Here is a 22,039-nt window from a genome sequence, read left to right as displayed (position 1 = left end):
ACCCTGGCTATTCTGATGCTGGTACTTGGCTTCACCAAAATAATGAAGGAGATGGACTGTGTCTTTGACTTTCTCAGGTTTCTACTTTTTTCTCTCATTCATCTCCTTAGCAGTCCTAACCCGCCACTTTCAGGATTTAATGTTATATTTGTTTCTCCTGTCATTGGAAGAAAGTTAATAAACTTTCCAACCTCCTATGGCTAGTTTTCATTCTTTCTTCCCCCACCCCTCAGTATACCCTTCATTACCAACACAGTACAGTACAGTACACATCTAGAAAGAAGTTGGCCCCATACCAAACCTGATATTGACTACTGGAACAGAGCTGTCCATATATTTCAACTACAGCTGTTTTCTGCAGAATATGCCATGACCTTAATATTTATAAGCCTACCTTGCCAACTCTCAATTAATACTATGTTCTCTCTAAAAATGAGGCATTCCATTTCCATTTGGTTCCATAAAACTATGCAATAATTGATTGTTACACAGGTTTGTTATTTTTAAAAATAATCTTGAGGTTGAATCGACAATTTTGAAAGCACTATTTGTGGAGGAAATGATGATAAATGTATGTTGTCATAATTTATATTTTTCTAGGTTTTTTCAGCTGTGCTATAGAGATGGTATTATATTAAAAGAAATGCCCCAGGTTTACAAATAATAAGATATTTTTTATTTCAAAATATAGCAATGTAAACTTAAAGAAGTATGGCTTATTTTTAATATTTCAGGATGTGCATCATGCTGTTAATTCACCTACATTATTATTTATGAGTAAGATATAATAAGTGAAAGTGCTAGAAACCAGAAAATTCCCAAACTATAGATTTTCTTCACTGTTATTTTAGCTAAACTCTTTTAGTTGTTTATGTCATAGCCCTCAGGGCTACAGATCAGGGATAAAAAATCAACTGGTGCATCTGAATTTTTGTTTCTTGGGGCACAGCAAGTTTTAAATTGCCATGAGTCAATCAAATTAAAGCATGTAAAATTGTTATAGAAAAGGGTGTTTGGGATATAACATATTCTTGCCTATACGTTGGTATTTCAAACACATTTTTTTTCGTTTTATAAGTGAATTAAGAGAAATAGATACAATAGCTGATCTGATCCTACAGATACGAAATGTGTTTCTAAGTGGGAAATCACGTCTTAGACATTATTTTTTTCATGTTATATATGCTACCATCTAGTGGAGAACTGAGAAAATACTGATAGCCTATTGATTGCAGGTTTTTCTAGTCTACCTTTGCTTCATCACAATGAGAAACTCTTCTTTAGTCTGCGCTGTGGCATTATCATGCTTTGTAATGGCCTGTTCTAAAAGATGGGAATTTTTAAGATCTAAAAGGAAGTTGTTTTCAATTAAATTTATAACACATTAATGTTTCTTGTTTTTCCTCTTCTTTCACAGTCTCCATTTCATTGTTTTTGACACTGAAATGGCTCATGACATACTCAAGGTTTGGGATGGTCCAATAGATAGCAACATTTTCCTGAAAGAATGGAGTGGGTCTGCTCTGCCTGAGGACATCCATAGCACCTTCAACTCACTGACCCTTCAGTTTGACAGTGACTTTTTCATCAGCAAGTCAGGATTTTCCATTCAATTCTCAAGTATGTGGAACTTACGCTTTTTCTTTAAATCTGAATTACGTTGGGAGGGAAAAAGCCTTCTTTTTCTTTTTTAATGTTACATTAAACAGACAAATTGTCCTGAGAGCAAATAATTTGAGCTTTTAAAACATTAGGTTTGCCTGATAGATTCTGGTCACTGGCAGAGAAGTACCTATAATTCACCCCAGTAATTATAAGACCATAAATGTTCTTCTTAATTTGTGGATATCAGAATCTAGATCTGAGTCCCTACAGATTGGAATCTGGTACTAGGCAAAATTGTTAAGTACTAAAGATTTGTCTTTGGCACTTCTTTCTGCACTCATCCTGCCCAAATCCTTCCGAGGTACTATTCTGTTTCATTAGAGTTGCATTCTCTAATCTGAAACTCACACACCACCCTTTGATATTTAAAAAATTGTAATTTTTTTTCATCTTGCCCACTTTAAGATTTATGTATTCAGTTTCTTATTGACTTAGGGTTCAAGATATGAATAATTACTAGCTTAATAAATAATCTAATAATATAAATAAGCTATTAATATGAGATAACATGTTCATTTCAGTGGTGAGTTTCTAATAATCACCCAAATTGTAGGGATTTCAGGAGGATGAAGGAAATAATTTTCCTTGAGTATCTTCCAATATTCTTAGAATACTACTATAGATCTTCCTCAAAGTTCAGGTCTGGTCATACTACTTTCCCTACTCAATAAACTCCAGTGGCTCCTTATCACCTCTAAAATAAAATATAAAATCCTTCATTTGGTGCTCAAAGCCCTTCATAATATGACTCTCTATGACCTTTCCAATCTTCCTACACCTTATGACCCCCTCACAAATTCTGCAATCTAGTGGCAACAACCTCCCTGCTATTTCTCCTACAAGATACTTTATCCCCCAACTTGGGTTATTTTCTCCATCCTCCTTCCCATGCCTAGAGTTCTTTCCTTCCTCATCTTAGTCTCCTATCCTCCTTGACTTCTTATGTCCTACAGGAAGTCTTTCCTGACCTCCTTATTTCTAGTGTTTTCCCTCAGTTCACTATCTCCTGTGTATCCTATATAAACCTTGTTTGTACATGGTTGATTAGATGTTATCTCCCCCATTAGAGAGTGAGCTCCTTAAGAACAGGGCCCATTTATCTTCCTTTCTTTGTATCCCTAAATACTTAGCACAGTACCTGGCACATAGAAGGTACATAATAAATGTTTACTGACTGAGAGCCAGGAAGACCTTAGTAATAATAAATCCTGCCTCAGACACTTACTAGCTATATGACTCTGGGTAGGCCACTTTAAATTTCTTAGCCTCAGTTTCCTTACTTGTAAAACTTTTTTTCAGTTGTGTCCAACTTTTTGTGACCCAGTTTGGAGTTTTCTTAGTAAAGATACTGAAGTGGTCTGTCATTTCCTTCTCCAGCTCATGGACGAGGAAACTGAGGCAAACAAGGTTAAGTGACTTGCCCAGGGTCACAGATCTTGTAAGTGTCTGATGCCAGATTTGAACTCAAAAAGATGAGTTTTCCTGATTCCAAACCCAGTGCTCTAACCATTGCACCACATAGCTGCCCTAATAATCTGCAAAAAGACTAATAATAGTATTTATCTCATAGGACTTTCGTTAGGCTCAAATGAGATAATACGTATATATCACTTTGCAAACCTTAAATCACTATATAAATTCTATGTTTAATTATCACACAATCAATTCTTATTTAATACCAAATTGAATTTACATTTACACACAGTCTAAATCTGACAAGTTACTTATGAGCTGTCTTTGTGATAGCATATGGAACTTACTCTAGGCTCTTAAGGTTCATGATGCTTTGGAAAGTTAACAATAAAAATTAGGTGATATTCTTCGTACTTGCCCCTCCTGGTTTTATAGAGCTAAATAAAAAAGGTCATCTGGGGAAATAGAAGAGAAGAAAATCTCTCCCCACATCTTTCCTTGATTCTCTGTCAAAACTGGAATTATGTTCAGTTTAAGCAAAAACCGATCTTCACTCAGTGGATGACCCACAAAACTGCTGGCATTGGCGTTTGCCTACTTATTTATGTGATCACAAAGGAAGTTTAAAAATGCCTAACTCTACAGCTACAAATGAAGCTACAGATATTGGGGTAGGTATGTCAGTGGGGAGGTCAGTGCTACTTTATGAAAATATATACCCCATCTCCAATAACTGGGGGTACAACTGATCTTTTCTGTGAAAAGGGCCCAGGAGTTAACACAATCACTTGTTGTTGTTGTTGAGTTGTTTTCAGTCATACCCAATTCTTCATGACCCCATTTGGGGACTCCATGACCCCACTGGAGTGGTTTTCTGCTTCCCTCTCCATCTCATTTTACAAATGAGGAAACTGAGACAAACAGGGTTAAGTGACTTGCCCAGGGTAACACAGCTAGTGAGTGTTTGAAGCCAGATTTGAACTCAGGAAGGTGAATCTTCCTGATTTAAGGCCTACCACTCTATCCATTGCACCACTTAGAAACCCTGACATTCCCACACCCACTGTTTTATGCATTCTATTCAACATCAAAAGACACTAGCAAAAACTCCAACCTGTCTCTGTGGTCCTCAGAGAGCTGCTGCCCATGTCCCCTAGATCTTTCCCTTTCTGTCCTACCTACTGGAATATGTTCTCCCTTTGGGGCACATTTCTTTGGACTACCACAAGAAATTTGTATCATGGAGTTGACCATGAAAACATGGCTTTAGTTTATTTAAACAGCTTATTTAATCATACTCATAGAACAAAAGGAAATTATGTATCCATAACATACAGAGAAAAACCATGCACCTACTCTAATGGGGTAGACATTTAAATAACTATATGCAAACAAGATATATATATATATATATATATATATATATATATATATATATATATACATACACACACACACATACATATATGATAAATTGAGATCATCAACAGAGGGAAGTCATTAGAATTAAGGAACATTAGGAAAGACATGTATATGTGTATACATATAAACATACATACATACATATAAATTACAATGTGAATCCCAAACCATCAGTATCCCACTTACTTAGACTAAGCTGCTCTCTTATTCACTACCAACGGGAACCAGTAAAAGTACCCAGTGCTCACTTTTGCATAAAAGATTGAAGTCCATCAGACCAAGGAACCTAACTTGTGCTTTGAAAGAAGATAGGATTCTAAGAGAAGCAGGTGATGAATGAGTACATTCAAGAAATAGGGAACCACCTGTGTAAAGATACTAGGACAGGAGAAGGAATTTCAAGTATGTCGGACAGCTAGCAGGCCAGTGTACCTGGAATGGTGAGAGGACTAAAGGGATTAAAGCAAAGCAAGCCTGGAAAAGTAAGTGGGAGCTAGATTGTAGAGGCTGCCATACTGAGAATTTTGTGTTTTATCCTACCAGACATACAAAATTAATCTCGTTTCTCCTTTAAAATATATTCATATTACTAATGTTATAAACAACATAAATGATTGACAGAAGGAAGAGAAGGCCAGCCTCAGAATTGGAACAACTTGGAACAAGACCCACCCCTGACGTATACTGGCTGAGGGACTTTGGGCAAGTCACTTAAAATCTCAATGTCCTCAGAAAATTTAAAAATAGAAATTGCAGAACATGTGCTCATATGCAATAATAAAGAGAGTTTCCTCAGTGCAAGTTGCCTATACCAATGAAATCATAGTTCCTTTATGTGTGTGCATGCGTGTGTATGTGTGTGTGTGTGTTTAGAGATTGGTTCTGTGGCATAGAGCGCTCCCAGTGAGGAAACCCTTTCTGAATCTCATGACCAATGAAGATTGGCTACTTTTCTAAACTGCAATTTGCCTGAGAATACCAATAAGTTAAGTGACCTGGGATCATACAGCCAGAATGTGTCACTCATGAAATCTGAACCCAGGTTTCTTTGACTCTCAGGCTGTCTTTCTATCCATTACATCATACTTTCTTTGTTATAATCTGACTATTCCTTTTAAAATTAAAAAAGTAAAAAAGATGTACTTAGGGTGGATTAATAGGTAGGATTATGGCAAAAACCCCTTTAAATGTTTATTATCTTTAATTGGCTCCTGATTATATTTTGACTCCTATGCCTTTGCTAAAGGCACTTGTAAATAGAGGGAAAGTGTGTTGTTTGTTGTGAGAGATTTTCATAGAAATCATACATCTTCCCTCCTAGAAAGCTATTTTATGTTCAATCTGTTTTTGTTCTGAAGGCTTTCCCATTATCAGATCAGGGAATCACAAATTTCAAAGTGATATTTTCTTCTTATGTGACTTTGGACAAATCGCTTAACCTCTCCAGCTCTCAGCTTCCTAATTGAAAGAATGAGAAGGGATGGATTTGATGGTTTCCCAAGTCCTTTCTAGGTCATATCTATAATCTTCAGTAAAGGGTTGTATATGGAGTGGGGAAGTAGGTGCAGTTATATATAGGTAATTTCCAATAAGCAAAAACTTCAGCTCTATGACCAAACTAATGAGAATTCTGCCCCATTTAATCCTTACTCCCTCATTACTCCATCTTTTTCATATAGCTAACCAAATATAGAGTTCTTTACCATATTAGAGGCTAAGCTAGTTTCTAACAAGTAGAAATATAAGAAATTATAATAGAATTCCTTATTCCTGGAATTATGATATCCCCCCCCTCATCAAAATGGCAGTGAGATCAGTCATATAACTCATTTGCAAGAAGATCTTAGGTTTGTTCTTTTCTAGTAAAATTTGAAGCAGAAAAGATACATATATATATATATATTAAGAGAGAGATATAGATATATAGATAGAGATATATAAGGAAGATGAGGCTAAAGTTCACAAGAGAAGAAACATGTGTATGACTACATGAAGAGAAATACAAGTAGACAAAAGTATAGGCTGCAACTTACAAGGAAAATGGGATATAGAAGCAAAGATAGTCTTTTTAGTCTCATTGAACTGGTTTTGCTGGAGTGTGTCAAAACCCTTGGTTAGGCAGAAAGAACAAGAAAATCTACAAAAGGCCAGCCCTTAGAAAGATTGAAAGTTGAAAGTGGTAGAGACAGAGTTCAAGAGGCAGACAGAGAAAGAAAATGCAGCCTATCAGAAACTCAAAGAAGGTGAACTCATCCTCATTCTTCATTATTGCTTTCAGGAAATTAAAAAAGGGGAAAAAAGTAAGAACAATCCTATTCCAAGTTCCTCACTAAGCTAATAAAACAAGTTGAACCAAAAAATGCAAGGAAACTATGATTTTACTTGGCTCCATTTGTATCAGGTCTAAGAGTAAAACAGGATAAATAGCATCATTCCTTTGGGGATCTGGTCCTGCCTGGATTTGTCTTCCTGTTGCCTAAGGATTTTATTTTATTCTGGTAGAGGGGTGCAGGGTGGGATGGAGGGATCTATATTATCTATCTATCTATTTTAATCTGTTATTTATCTGTATCTAATACATCTACATTATTCACCCTCTCTTTATGAGTATTCCTGTTTCTAGAAAGTTGTGCTTACCTAGAGGTAGGATATCAGAACCCTTCCTTTGCTTTTGGGATATTCGAATGGTTTTGGTACCTACTTTATTTTTTCTCCTGTGTCTCAGCTGTGGTGAAGAAGACGTATGTACCCTAACCTACAGAAATCAATGCTTCTTCCCAAATGTCTACCTGTATGCATCATTAATTACAGTGAATCTCTACCCACACTTATTAATCATACCAGACAAGGTTTTGGAAGCTATGTTTTTCTTCTGTTTAGAAGGGGAAACACATTCATTCATAACTACTAGCAACCATGGTAATCAATTGGGGAACAAATTATAAGAAAATAGCTTTCTGTAACAGAGAAAAGACTCAATCAATCAATAAACATGTATAAGCTCCATCTTTCATGTGACAAAGAGGGACCAGAAAGACATTACCCATTGGCTTAGTAGGTATATACTATCTGGACTGAATGGAGGTGAGGGAAAACAAAAATCCCCCTGGCTGCTCTGCAATCCCCCTGGCAGACACACCAGTTCTCAGTCTAGCCTACTCTTCAGTCTCTGACTTCCATCCTCCGTAACAGAAGTATGCAAGGTTGTGCTTGAAGGGGTTATTGGAGCAGACATTCACCACTCAGGCATTGCCTGCTGAGCTCCCTTTCTGGTGGTGTAAACCACCAAGATCTTCCTGCTCCATTCTAGTTTCCTTCTCTCAGAAGCCCCCAAAAACAGTGCCAGAAAGTCAAGTTCAAAGAAATCACCAAACTACTGAACCCTGGCATAGCCTCTGCTTGAGTTTTACGTATGCCTAACAGAGCTCACAATGTAGATGCTGTATCAATAAGACCTGTCTTTTCTACTTAGTCTTATGCTTTTTTGCCCTGAAATACAAACCATGTAAAATATAATTGGTATCCCCCTGTCCAATATGTCTCTTTCTGGTCTGATTGGCATTTATGGACATTTTTTAAAATTTTAAATATAAGCAAGTTAGCTATATGAAAAGTATAATAGTTAAGTTATTTGTGGTCCAGAACTTATTGTGGGAAGAAGAAAGTATGCCTTGTAGGGACATTTGTGGACTGTGTTCTGCCTGATGTTGTCTGGGGATTGTTGTTTGATCTTGAGTATTTTTTTCTAGACTCAGTTTCCTTCAAATCTGGGTAGGGTTGGCTGCAGATTTGTCAATTTATTCAGAATATTTTCATGATCATCAAGAGCTTCAATAATTAGGCCTACGTTTAACAGGAGGACTGCCCCTCTTAAGAACGAAAATCACTGGGGCTGTCAGAGGAAGCATGCCATATTTTTGTGAGGTTACCATGCCAATCTTTCCCATTCCTAGACACTTAGATTAAATTCAATATTCAGATGAGCTCCTTCAGGGCCATGATTATATTTTCAGTTTGTTTTTCATGGACGCTCTAGATGGCAGTGCCAGGTATTTGTATTTTTCTTGTATCCCTATCCTATTTAATGGTATAATAGTTTCTTTTTTTAATTTTGGGAAATAAAAGTCATGAAACTATCCTTGAATAAGACATATTTTCTATAAAATGATATAGTTGTTTGTTCCTATATCCCATTCCCTTAATAAACTGAAAGCCAGTGCAATAATATATTATACACCAATCAGCCCTCCATCCAAACTTCCTATCTTTCTCAGGGTCTGGCATAATGTTCTAGACACAGTAGGCAATTAAAAGATATTTGTTGATTTTGAATGGTTGTATGATTTTGTGATTATGCCAGTATCCCGTTTGATGAGCATTATTTTGTTTTGAATAGCTCCTTTTTCATCAGAGGCTTAGGACATTATGAAGAAAATTAAGAAATTAATTCAGTCTTGATTTAAGTTTCTTCTAGTCTTGGTCTGTTATAATGGCTTTACAGCTAGGTCCCTATTAGTTCAAATAATGAATCCTGTCAAGTGGTCACATTATTTGAATTTGCATTATTTGAAGTTATAATTATATGTAAAATATAGTCATTGGTTCCAGTCTAATGGATATATTATGTGAAAATTCAAATAATACCACTACTTCACCATATTCTTTATTCATACTAATTAAGACCTGGCTATATATTTTTTAAAAAAATTTACTTTAGTAAAATTTGGCCTCCTCAAAAGAAGGAAGATTCTCTTTGCTTTGTAAAGAATGATTCCTCCCTTTTTCCAATTTAACAAGAAGACGGTGTTTACTTTAAAAATAGATTTTATTATGATTAATTGCCATTAATGTGTTTTTTATTAGTTCAATCACAAAATTCCCATCCTTTAACCAGATTGGTTGTAGGGTATATTTTTCAGCCATAGCAATTCATAAAGACCATCGATCAAATCAGCAAAATAATTACCCACACTAAAAATCCAAGTTCTTGGGGGCATAGAAAAGATGGCAGCTGGAAAGCAGGGACTTGCTTAAGCTCCCCCCAGTTCCCTCCAAACACTTATAAATAATGGCTCTGAACAAATTCTAGAGCTGCAGAACCCACGAAATAGCAAAGGGAAGCAGTGCTCCAGCCCAGGACAGCCTGGATGGTCACTGGGAAGGGTCTATCGCATGGAGCTGGGAGTGGAGCGGGGCAGAGCCCAGCATGGGCCGTGCCAGGTCCAACCAGACCTGGAGCCAGGCAGAACAGGCATAGAGCCCCGAATCATTGAGCTGTGGCAGTTACCAGACTTCTCAACCTACAAATGCCAAAGACAACAGAGAAGGTTAGTGAGAAAAGCTGCTGGGACAGAGTGAAAGGAGTTCATGATGGGCCACCACCCTGGGGGCAGCAGAGGTGGTGCAACTCTGAGGCTGCTTCAAGAGCTACAGCTGCAGTTGCTTATGGCACCAGGCCCACCTGGTGGGAAGAATTAAGTGGCAGATTAGATCGGGAGTGCAAAGCCTGCTTTGCCCTGCTTGGATCTGGGCCACAATCCTGGTTGGCAGTTGTTGGGGAAGAAGGAGTGCTGCTGTGGCAGAACCTGCTGTGTAGAAGTAGCTCTGAAAACAGTAGCCCAGCCTTTCAAGGTTGGGACAAAGTACTGTCTACCCTACAAACAGTGGTACCCCGATACAAAGCTCAAGGGTCAAGTACTTGGCTGGGAACATGAACAGGGAGCGAAAACGGTCTCAGATTCAGACTGAGACTTTGGAATCTTTTTTTGGTGACAAAGAAGACCAAAACATACAGCTAGAAGAAGTCAACAAAGTCAAAGAGCCTACATCAAAAGCCTCCAAGAAAAATATGAATTGGTCTCAGGCCATGGAAGAGCTCAAAAAGGATTGGAAAAGCAAGTAAGAGAAGTAGAAGAAAAATTGGGAAGAGAAATGAGAGTGAAGCGAGAAAACCATGAAAAAAGTCAATGACTTGCTAAAAGAGACCCAAAAAATACTAAAGAAAATAACACCTTAAAAATAGACTAACTCAAATGGCAAAAGAGCTCCAAAAAGCCAATGAGGAGAAGAATGCCTTGAAAGGCAGAATTAGCCAAATGGAAAAGGAGGTCCAAAAGACCACTGAAGAAAATACCACCTTAAAAATTAAATTGGAGCAAGTGGAAGCTAGTGACTTTATGAGAAATCAAGATATTATAAAACAGAACCACAGGAATGAAAAAATGGAAGACAATGTGAACTATCTCATTGGAAAAACCACTGACCTGGAAAATAGATCCAGGAGAGATAATTTAAAAATTATTGGACTACCTGAAAGCCATGATCAAAAAAAAGAGCCTAGATACCATCTTTCAAGAAATCATCAAGGAGAACGTCCCTGATATTCTAGAGCCAGAGGGTAAAATAGGAATTGAAAGAATCCACCAATCACCTCCTGAAAAAGATCCCAAAAACAAAACTCCCAAGAATATTGTCACCAAATTCCAGAGTTCCCAGATCAAGGAGAAAATACAGCAAACAGCCAGAGAGAACCAGTTTGAGTATTGTGGAAACACAATGAGGATAACACAAGATCTAGCAGCTTCTACATTAAGGAATCGAAGGGCTTGGAATATGATATTCTGGAGGTCAATGGAGCTAGGATTAAAACCAAGAATCGCCTACCCGGCAAAACTGAGTATAATGTTCCAAGACGAAATATGGATTTTCAATAAAATAGAGGACTTTGAAGCTTTCTCGTTGAAAAGACCAGAGGTGAATAGGAAATTTGACTTTCAAACACAAGAACCAAGAGAAGCATGAAAAGGTAAACAAGAAAGAGAAATCCTAAGAGACTTACTAAAGTTGAACTGTTATGTTTTTAGCAAAAGAATACACTTTTACTTTATTGAATTATAAAGTTATGTTTTTAGCAAAAGAATACACATATATATACATAGAGAGAGAGCGAGAGAGAGAGAGAGAGAGACAGAGAGACAGAGCGCACACAGGATGAGTTGAATATGAAGGGGTGATATCTAAAAAAATAAAATCAAATTAAGGGGTGAGAGAGGAATATATTGAGAGACGGAGAAAGGGAGAGATAGAATGGGGTAAATGATCTCACATAAAAGTGGCAAGAAAAAGCAGTTCTGTAAGATGGGAAGAGGGGGCCGGTGAGGGGGAATGAGTGAATCTTGCTCTCATCGGATTTGACCTGAGGAGGGTATAACATACACACTCAATGGGGTATCTTACCCCCACAGGAAAGAAGGAAGAAAATGATTAAAAACTGGGGGACGATAGAAGGGATGGCAGATAGGGGGAGGTAATCAAAAGCAAACACTTTTGAAAAGGGACAGGGTCAAGAGAGAAAATTGAATAAAAGGGGACAGGATAGAAGGCAGCAAAATATAGTTAGTCTTCTACAACATAAGTATTGTGGAAGGGTTTTATATAATGATACTCATGTGGCCTATGTTGAATTGCTTGTGTTCTTAGGAAGGGTGGGCGGGGAGGGAAGAAGGGAGAGAATTTGACACTCATTGTTTTAAAAGCAGATGTTCAAAAAAAAGTTGTTTTTGCATGCAACTGGGGAATAAGATATACAGGCAATGGGGCATAGAAATCTATCTTGCCCTATAAGAAAGTAAGGGAAAAGGGGATGGGGGTGGAGTTGGGTGACAGAAGGGAAGGCTGACTGGGGAATGGGGCAATCAGAATATATGCCATCTTGGAGTGGGGGGAGGGTAGAAATGGGGAGAAAATTTGTAATTCAAAATCTTGTGGAAATCAATGCTGACAACTAAAAATATTAAATAAATAATAATAATAATTTTAAAAAATCCAAGTTCTTTGTCTGACCTTGCACTGCTTCTGAGTAACCTGGGGCTAGGGCAATCTCCCACATTCAGGCTTGAAATCTGATCTGAGGTTAGTTTTGGGGATCCCAATTCTAATGAAAGGAATTAGGCTCTCCATTCTCATACTTATTGGCTCATTAAATTCTTTGCCTCATCACCCCCAGAGATAATTTTACTAATTGTTCATATCTAGAGCCACCCCAGAAAGAGGGAATAAGGAAGAGATGCTGTTCAATGTGCAATATGAATAAGGTATGAGATGTCATTTATTCAAATGCATAAAATGCCAAACATAAAGATTCACAAGTGTGCATTAATAAATTAAAATTGAGTAACTTATAATTCCTGGTATAGCCTGCAGGGACAATATTTAAAATGCACCAGAGTATAAAGCAGATTGTAAAATTACTTATCAGGCATTTAATATTTCACCTTGGTTCTGCATATTTTCTCTACCCCAAACACAAACCATCATTGAATATTATGCTTATCCATGTCAGCAGTCAGTATCCCTGCATCTACTAAAACTAATTCCTCCTATATCTACTACAGCTAGCTGCTCCTCTCATTGGATTCATTACTGTCTTTGAACTCACAGGGTCTTCTCTGACACTAGATACGTCAACTTTTAGAATTGTTTTCAGTCAACTGTTCAGAAAAGAAAACATTAGTAGAAAAAAAAAGCAGCTAGGGGCCAAGGTATCTGGGTCCATGTTCCATATAGGAAGAAGGGTGGAGGATGTGACCCCTGAATATATTTGATTTGTTGAATTATTGTTTCCTTATTGTTGAACAGATCCTAATAGTTGCATCATTTTGTAATTAATTGCAGTCAGAAGTTTGTGTTGAAAGCATTTATAGAATGCCTTAGAGTTTCAAAGCATTTTACAAATATTTTATCATTTTATCCTCATATTAACCCTAGCAGGTAGGTACTCTTCTATTTCATTTCCATTGGTCCATTCCTCTTTGTGACCAGTAAATTCACATTAAAAAATTAAAATAAAGTTAGCTTTAAGATTGTCCATGGAAGTCCTCCATAATCTGGTTAAATTAGAAATTAAGAAAACTATACATTTTATCCATACTGGTATTCCACTTGCTTAAAACATTTTAAGCACAAATTATTCCTTTACATAGTATTTTTTAATTTGAATTATAAGATGAAATATTGTTACTTTTGACAATAATGAGAAAGGGAGAAAAAAATACTTACTGAAAGTCTAATAAAAATGGTAACTATTTGATGGTCAACCAGTGCTTTGTCAAAATAAGGTTTTAAAAAAATACATACTATTTGTATTAGCTTTGACTACTGTAATCTTCTATGGTAAATGTGTTTATTCTTTATTGGAACAGGGCAAACTTAACTAGAAGAATGTAAATTGTGAAGACTCATAAGACATTTAGACCCCATTAAAGGTCCATTGTCTTGCCAGCTCAACACAGCATGTAGAACATGAGGACATGAACTGACTAGTATAATTATGTTAATTGTAATCAGCCCAACACTTTTCATTAAAACTTAATTACCATTTAATCATGCATTAAAAAAAAGAAAATGGAGTTCAGCATACAAAACTGACCTTTATTCTGAGGGTTAAATACACTTATGCTACATGTTACATACCAAGATTGTCAAGTAGTGCATTTTCTTGTAAAGAAAGGATAGAGGTAAAAAAATAGAGTGATTGTTTTGTTTTTTTTCTTATAAACTCAGAATATTTTTATAGTCCAGGACTTTGAGAATTAATACCACTTTAAAAAAAATCAATATCCTGGCACTAAAGCAGCATTTGTATCCACTATTTATTATTATTATTTTACTTTATTGAATTATAAAGTTATGTTTTTAGCAAAAGAATACTACAGGCAAAATAGGGGTATGTGCTTGATGAATGCAAGGCTTTCAGGGAGATGTCAGAACTGCCAGCTGCCAGACAGAGTGGCCAGGAAGTAAAAGAAGGAACTAGGCTGCCCAGTGTCTTTGGTGGAGTAGTTCTGAGCCATAAAATTGGTACCTTCTGGCTCAAAACAATTTGATCAGTTTCTATGAGTCCCGGCAGAAGGGGTAGGGGGTGAGCCAGTGCAGCTGGGAGGCAGCAATGGCTGGTGGGGAAAGGGCTGCCAGCTGGCCAGGATTGTAAGAGATAGGTCAGGTACAGCTGTGTCCAGAAACTGGGAGGGGGGGTAAAGGAGGGAAGGGAAATAAGGAAATCGTTGTTTTACTTTTAAATAGGTTTTACACTCCTAGAAGCATACCCTTTCCACAAAATAGCCTTCAGGACCCAGTATATTAAAATCACATTTAAACTGTGAAAAAATGATTAAGCAACATGACTTTTGATTTAAATCAAAATTAAATGCAGTAGGTCCTAATTTTATGAACACTAATTTTTTGTAGAAATATGAATTTATACATTTTATAAAATAATTTAACATAGTTGTTAATCTCAAACAAAGCGATTTCCAAACAGCTTGGTGTAGTGGGACATGGAAGGAAGAGAGAATCAGTTTAAATCTGGGCTTGGTAAATTATGAGAGGCAGTATACTAGAAGAGGAATACAGAAAACTTGGAATAAGAAGATCTGAGCACTAGTTCTGGCTCCTCCCCTGTGCCCTGTCCCCTTCTTTTTTCTAAAATTAAAGTTTATTTTAATATCACAGGGAAATCAAAAATCTCTGAATTACATGAAAGACATGATTGAGAGAACTATAATCTACAACTCATCCTGGCACTTAAGAAACTATAGTGATTTACCTCTTAAAAAGTCAGAGCCTCCAGGAGCAGCCCTGGCTGGCTCTACCCACCAGGCCTGCCCATGGTTTTCCATGACATTTTGGGAAAACATACTGCAATAGGTTACATTCCATCTGATTTGGTTCAATACTGAATGAGGAGAGAAACTGGGTTAACAGCCAGATTCTGGTCCATTGCATCGCGATACATTAATTTGTCTCTATAGTACTTAGTAAACAAATGAGGTTATAAAAGCAGGCATATAGGTCATTTTCTCTTAGCTTTCTCATTTGTACAAGGAAGTGATTGGACTAGATATCTGAGTTTCTTTCCAGATCTAAATCATGATCCCTAATTTTCCATGGTTCCAATTTCCTTGTTGGCAAAAGGATGGAATTGGGTCAGATAATGTCTTCCATTTGAATAATGTAAATTCTATCACATATATTTTCTTGTTTGATTCTTAAAATCCTCTGGGATAGATAAGGGAAGTATAATTATTCCCATTGTATAGATAAAGAAATGGCATGACAACTTGTTCAAAGGAGGATAGCCAGTAAAATGAGACAAAATTAATTGATCTTTTTCCAATTCTGTGAATTGTGGTTGTTTGATATCTGTTCTCTCTAAACAAGCAAACACCATGCACAATTACTTACCTTCTCTATACATGATGTACCTCATCTGTAAATTTGCACAGTTGAACTAGATGCCCTCCAACACAACTAAGTGACACAGTAGATAGAATGCTGGGCCTGGAATCAGGAAGACTTGAGGTCAATTCCCACCTCAGAAACTTACCAGCTGTGTGACCTAGGCAAGGCACTTAACCTCTATATGCCTTAGTTTCCTCAATTGCAAAATAAGGATAATAACAGCATCTACCTTTGTTGTAAGGATCAAATGAAATAGTATTTGTGAAACTTTTGGAAAGTGCCTGGCATATAGCAGTTGCTTAATAAGTGCCTGTTTCCTTCCTTCCTTCCTTCCTTCCTTCCTTCCTTCCTTCCTTCCGACCTTCTTTCCTTCCTTCCTTCCTTCCCTTTCTAAATCTATGATATGATATAAACAGAGCAAGTTAAATAAGTAAGAACTATTCTGAAAATTCACTAATTAAAAAAGCTTTTTTTCAGAATGATAATAGCAACTGAGGTCAGAAAGCTATCAAGACTTGATTTTCTTATAGTAGAGAAATATATTAGTTTCTAAGATTTTTGTTTTGGAGAGCAATTAAAGGGAAAAGTGTTTTACTTATGAGTATTTGGAGATTGAATTTTCTATACACCTTACCACATCCCATTGAACCAAATTGAGTTCTTCTGTCTCCAGATCTAGTTGTTTTTTTCTTCTATACCAGGCTGCTTATTCTAAATAATAGCTACACAGGTGAAGAGTACAAAATAGGAAAGTTAATTTTTCATTTTTAATATCTACTTTTAGTTACATTGATTATTTCTACCAACCAATAAGTTATTAGAAAATAGTAAAAATGTACTATCAATTATTATATTACAAAGATAGATAATACTCTTGATTATTTAAATGAATAATTTGCCTATTAAATATAAATATACTGGATAATAAATTTTAAGTTATATGTAATCAAGATAGGAAAAGGGCTTCTTACTTAGATATTTCTAGAGTGACACAAAAAAGAGGTACGGTCTTTGAGAATATACTTTTGAGCAGAATGTAGACCATGCCCCCTTCAGACACTAACCCTAAAAAGCAGAGTAAATTTCAAGGTACCTTTTGCATGAGCATCTACTGAAAATTACAAATCACATTTCCCTACCAATGTTGATATTTTTTGTAATTAATTAATTTTTCGTTTTCAACATTCACTTTCATAAATTTCTTCCACCTCCTTCCCCTTCCTCCTCCCCAAGACAACATGCAATCTGATAGACTCTGTACATATACATTCTTATCAAACATATTTTCACATTAGTCATGTTGTATGGAAGAATTAGGATGAATGGAAGGAAGAAATATAAGAAAGAAAAAAACAAAACAAAACAAAAAAAGAGAGCAAATAGTATGCTTCCATCTGCATTCAGACTCCATATTTCTCTCTCTTGATATGGATGACATTTTCATCATAAGTCCTTTGGAATTGTTTTAGGTCCTTGCATTGCTGAGAAGAACTGAGTCTGTCAAAGTTAGTCATTGTGCAATGTGGCTGTGCAGATGTGTACAGTGTTCTCCTGGTTCTGCTCACTTCACTCAGCATCAGTTCATATGTCTTTCCAGGTTTTTCTGAAGTCTGCCTGCTCATCATTTCTTATAGCACAATAGTATTGCATTACATTCACATGCTACAGCTTGCTCTACCATTCGCCAATTGATGGGCATCCCCTCAATTTCCAGTTCTTGGCCACCACAAAAAGAGCTGCTCTAAGTATTTTTGTACATGTGGGTCCTTTTCCCATTTTTATGATCTCTTTGGGATACAGACCTAGAAGTGGTATTGTTGGGTCAAAGAGTACGCATATTTTTATATCTCTTTGGGCATAGTTCCTAATCGCTCTCCAGAATGGTTGGATCAATTCGGACTCTACCAACAATGCATTAGTGTTCCATTTTTCCCATTTCTTCTCCAGCATTTATCATTTTCCTGTTTTGTCATCTTAGCCAATCTGTTAGTTGTGACGTGGTACCTCAGAGTTGTTTTGATTTGTGTTTCTGTAATCAATAGTGATTTAGAGAGTTTTTCATATGACTATAGATAGCTTTACCTTCTTCATATGAAACTTGCCCGTTCATATCCTTTGACCATTTATCAATTGGGGAATCAGTTGTATTCCTATAAATTTGACGTGGTTCCCTGTATATTTTAGAAAACGAGGCCTTTATCAGAGACACTAGTTGTAAAAATTCTTTCCTAATTTTCTGTTTCCCTCCTAATCTTGGTTGCTTTGGCTTTGTGAAAAAACTTTTCAATTTAATGTAATCAAAATTATCCATTTTGCATTTCATAATGTTCTCTATCTCTTGTTTGGTCATACATTCTTCCATTCTCCATAAATCTGATAGGTAAATGATTCTTTGCTCTCCTAGTTTTCTTACAGTATCAGCCTTTATATCTAAATTGTGAGCCCATTTTGACTTTATTTTGCTATATGGTGTAATATATTGGTCTATGCCTAGTTTCTGCCATGCTATTTTCCAGTTTTCCCAGCAGTTTTTGTCAAATAGTGAGTTCTTATTCCAGAAGCTGGGGTCTTTGGGTTTATGAAAAATTAGATTACTATAGTCATTGACTGCTGTGTGTTGTGTACCTAACCTATTCTGCTGATCCACAACTCTATTTCTTAGCCAGAACCAAGTACTTTTGATGATTGCTGCATTATAATACAATTTAAGATCTTGTATGGGTAGGCCACCTTCCCTTGTATTTCTTTTCATTAATTCCCTTGATTCTCTGGACCTATTGTTCTTCCAGATAAATTTTGTTATTAATTTATCTAGCATGGCACTGAATAAATAAATTTAGGTAGAATTGTCATTTTGTTATATTAGCTCGGCCTCCACATGAGCAACTGATGTTTTTCCAATTATTTTTGTCTGACTTCATTTTAGTGAAAAGTGTTTTGTAGTTGTGTTCACATAGTTCCTGGGTTTGTTTGGCAGACAGACTCCCAAATATTTTATAAAGTCTACAGTAACTTTAAACGGAATTTCTCTTTCTATCTCTTGCTGTTGGCCTTTGTTAGTAATATATAGAAATGCCAATGATTTATGTGGGTTAATTTTATATCCTACAACGTGGCTAAAATTGTTTATTATTTCAAGTAGTTTGTTTTATTTGATTCTGTAAGCATATCATCATATCATCTGCAAAGAGTGATAGCTTAGTTACTTCTTTGCCTCTTCTAATTCCTTCCATTTCTTTTTCTTCTCTTATTGCTAAAGCTAACATTTCTAGTACCATATTGAATACCAGTGGTGACAACGTACATCCTGATTTCATCCATTTCATTCATGGAAATGCTTCTAGCTTATCCTCATTGCATATAATGCTTGCTGGTGGTTTTGGGAAGATGCTACTTATCATTTTAAGGAAGACTCCATTTATTCCTATATTCTCTAATGTTTTTAATAGGAATGGGTGTTGTATTTTGTCAAAAGCTTTTTCTGCATCTGTTGGGATAATGATATGGTTTCTCTTGGTTTTGTTGTTGATATGATCAATTATGTTAATAGTTTTCCTAATACTGAACCAGCCCTGCATTCCTCGTATAAATCCTGCCTGGTCATAGTGTGTTATTTTCTTGATAAGTTGCTGAAATCTTTTTGCTGATATTTTATTTAAAATTTTTGCATCTATATTCATTGGTCTATAATATTCTTTCTTTGTTTTGACTCTTCCAGGTTGAGGTATCATATTTGTGTCATAAAAAGAATTTGCCTATTTTCCCAAATAGTCAATGTAATATTAGAATTAATTGTTCTTTAAATGTTTAATAGAATTCACTTGTAAATCCATCTGTCTCTGGAGATTTTTTTCCTAGGCAGTCCATTGATGGCTTGTTAAATTTCTTTTTCTGAGATGCAATTATTTTAGTATTTTATTTCCCCTTCTGTTAATCTGGGCAATTTACATTTTTGTAAATATTCATCCATTTGACTAAGATTGTCAAATTTGTTGGCATGCAGTTGGGCAAAATAGTTGTTAATTATTTTTTTAATTTCATCTTCATAGGTGGTGAATTCACCCTTTTCATTTTTGATACTGGTAATTTGTTTTTCTTCTTTTTCTAATCAAATTAATCAAAGTTCTATCTACTTTATTGTTTTTTTTTTCCATAAAACCAGCTCCTTAGTTTTGTTTAGCTTTCTTAATTTCAGTTTTATTAATCTCTCCTTTGCTTTTCAGTATTTCTAATTTGGTATTTAATTGAGGATTTTTAATTTGTTCTTTTCCTACCTTTTTTAGTTGCATGCCCAATTCATTGATCTCCTCTTTCTCTATTTTATTCATGTAAGCATTCAGAGATATAAAACTTCCCCTAAGAACTGCTTCCACTGCATCAAATAGGTTTTGGTGTGTTGTCTGACTATTGTCATTCTCTTGGATGAAATTATTGATTGTTTCTATGATTTGTTCTTTGACCCATTCATTCTTTAGGATTAGATTATTTAGTTTCCAATTAATTACTAGTCTATCTTTCTTTAGCCCTTTATTACATATAATTTTTATTGCATCAGGATCTGAAAAGAATACATTTAATATTTCTGCCTTTCTGCATTAGATTGTGAGGTTTTTATGTCCTAGCACATGGTCAGTTTTTTTATAGGTGTCCTATACTGCTGAGAAAAAAGGTATATTCCTTTCTATCCCCATTCAGTTTTTTCTAGAGGTCTACCATATCTAACTTTTCTAAGACTCTATCCACCTCTTCAACTTCTTTCTTCTTTATTTTGTGGTTAGATTTATATAATTCAAATGGGGGAGTTTGAGGTCCCTTACTAGTATAGATTTGCTGTCTATTTCTTCCTTAACAACCTTAACTTCTCCTCCAAGAGTTTGGATGCTATATAGGGACTTGGTACATATATGTTTAGTAATGATATTACTTCTTTGTCTATGATGCCTTTTTGCAGGATATAGTTTCCTTTCTCATCTCTTTTAATTAAATCTATTTTTTTGCTTTTGCTTTGTCTGAGATTAGGATTGCTACCCTGGCTTTTTTTTTAACTTCAGCTGAAGCATAATATGTTCTACTCCAGCCTGTTACCTTTACTCTGTTTGTATCCTTCTGCTTCTAATGTGTTTCTTGTAAACATAGGATTATGGTTTTTAATCCACTATCATATCTGCTTTGGTTTTATGGGAGAATTCATCCCATTCACATTCACAGTTATGACTACTATCTGTGTCTTTCTCTCCATCCTATTTCCACCCTGTTTATATTTTTATCTCTCTCTTCTCCCTTTCCCTCCTCAAAAGAGTTTTGCTTTTGACTACCACCTGCCTCAATCTTCCCTCCTTTCTATCAATCTTCTCCCTTTTCTTTTCCTTTTCTCTTACAACTTCTTCCCTCCCTTCTAATCACCCACTCCCTTTTCTTTCCACTTTCCCCTCCTACTGCCTGTCAGACAAGTTAGATTTCTATACCTAACTGAGTATGTGGTTCTATCCTTGAGCCAAATCCAATGAGAGTAAAGTTCAAAGAATGCTCATCTCCCTCCCTTCTCTCCCCTTACTCTAGTATTTTTTGTGCCGTTTCATATGATGTAATTTACCCTTTTCTTCCTCCTTTCTTCTTCTCCGATTACAATCACTTTTCGCCACTTAATTAGGTTTTTCATTGTCACATCAATTAATTTATACCCATCCTCTGTCTTGTATTTCCCTTCTAAATGTCATAACAAAGATATAATGCTCAAGAGTTACAAGTATCATTTTCCCTTGTAGGGGTGTAAACAGTTTGCCCTTATGTTTTCTTGTTTCTTTCCTGCTTACCTTTTTATGCCTCTCTTGAGTCTTATATTTGAAGATCAGAATTTCTGTGGAGCTCTGGTTTTTTCGTCAGGAAAGTCTGGAAGTCCCCTATTTCACTGAAGGTTCATCTCCTCCCTTGAAAGATTATGCTCACTTTTGCTGGGTTAATCCTTGGTTGCAGTCCAAGCTCCTTTGCCTTATGGAATATCATATTCCAAGACCTCCAGTCTTTTCATGTAGAAGCTGCAGGGTCCTGAGTGATCCTACTGTGTTTCCACAATATTTGAATTGTTTCTTTCTGACTACTTGCATATTTTCTACTTGACCTGATAATTCTGGATTTTGGCTATAATATTCCTTGGTGTTTTCATTTTGGGATGTCTTTCAGGAGGTGATTGGTAGATTCTTTTGGTGTCTGTTTTACCCTCTGGGTCTAGGAGCTCAGGGAAGTTTTCCTTGATGATTTCTTGGAAGAGGCTGTCTAGGCTCTTTTTTCATCATAGCTTTCA

The 22,039-nt window shown here is 36.0% G+C and overlaps 1 protein-coding gene across 1 annotated transcript in view; it reads left to right on the top strand.

The window, feature by feature from the left end:
* Positions 1-22,039, top strand: part of LOC118843733 (CUB and sushi domain-containing protein 1-like) — a 2,679,416-nt gene that overhangs the window by 2,181,143 nt on the left and 476,234 nt on the right. The window contains 1 exon segment of the mRNA XM_036751485.1: positions 1,418-1,620. Within this exon segment, the coding sequence (XP_036607380.1) occupies positions 1,418-1,620 (203 nt within the window).

Source organism: Trichosurus vulpecula, chromosome 3 (genome assembly GCF_011100635.1).
Source record: "Trichosurus vulpecula isolate mTriVul1 chromosome 3, mTriVul1.pri, whole genome shotgun sequence".
Lineage (NCBI taxonomy): Eukaryota > Metazoa > Chordata > Mammalia > Diprotodontia > Phalangeridae > Trichosurus > Trichosurus vulpecula.
Note: the sequence above shows the minus strand (reverse complement) of the source record. Positions and strands in the feature narration are given on the sequence as shown.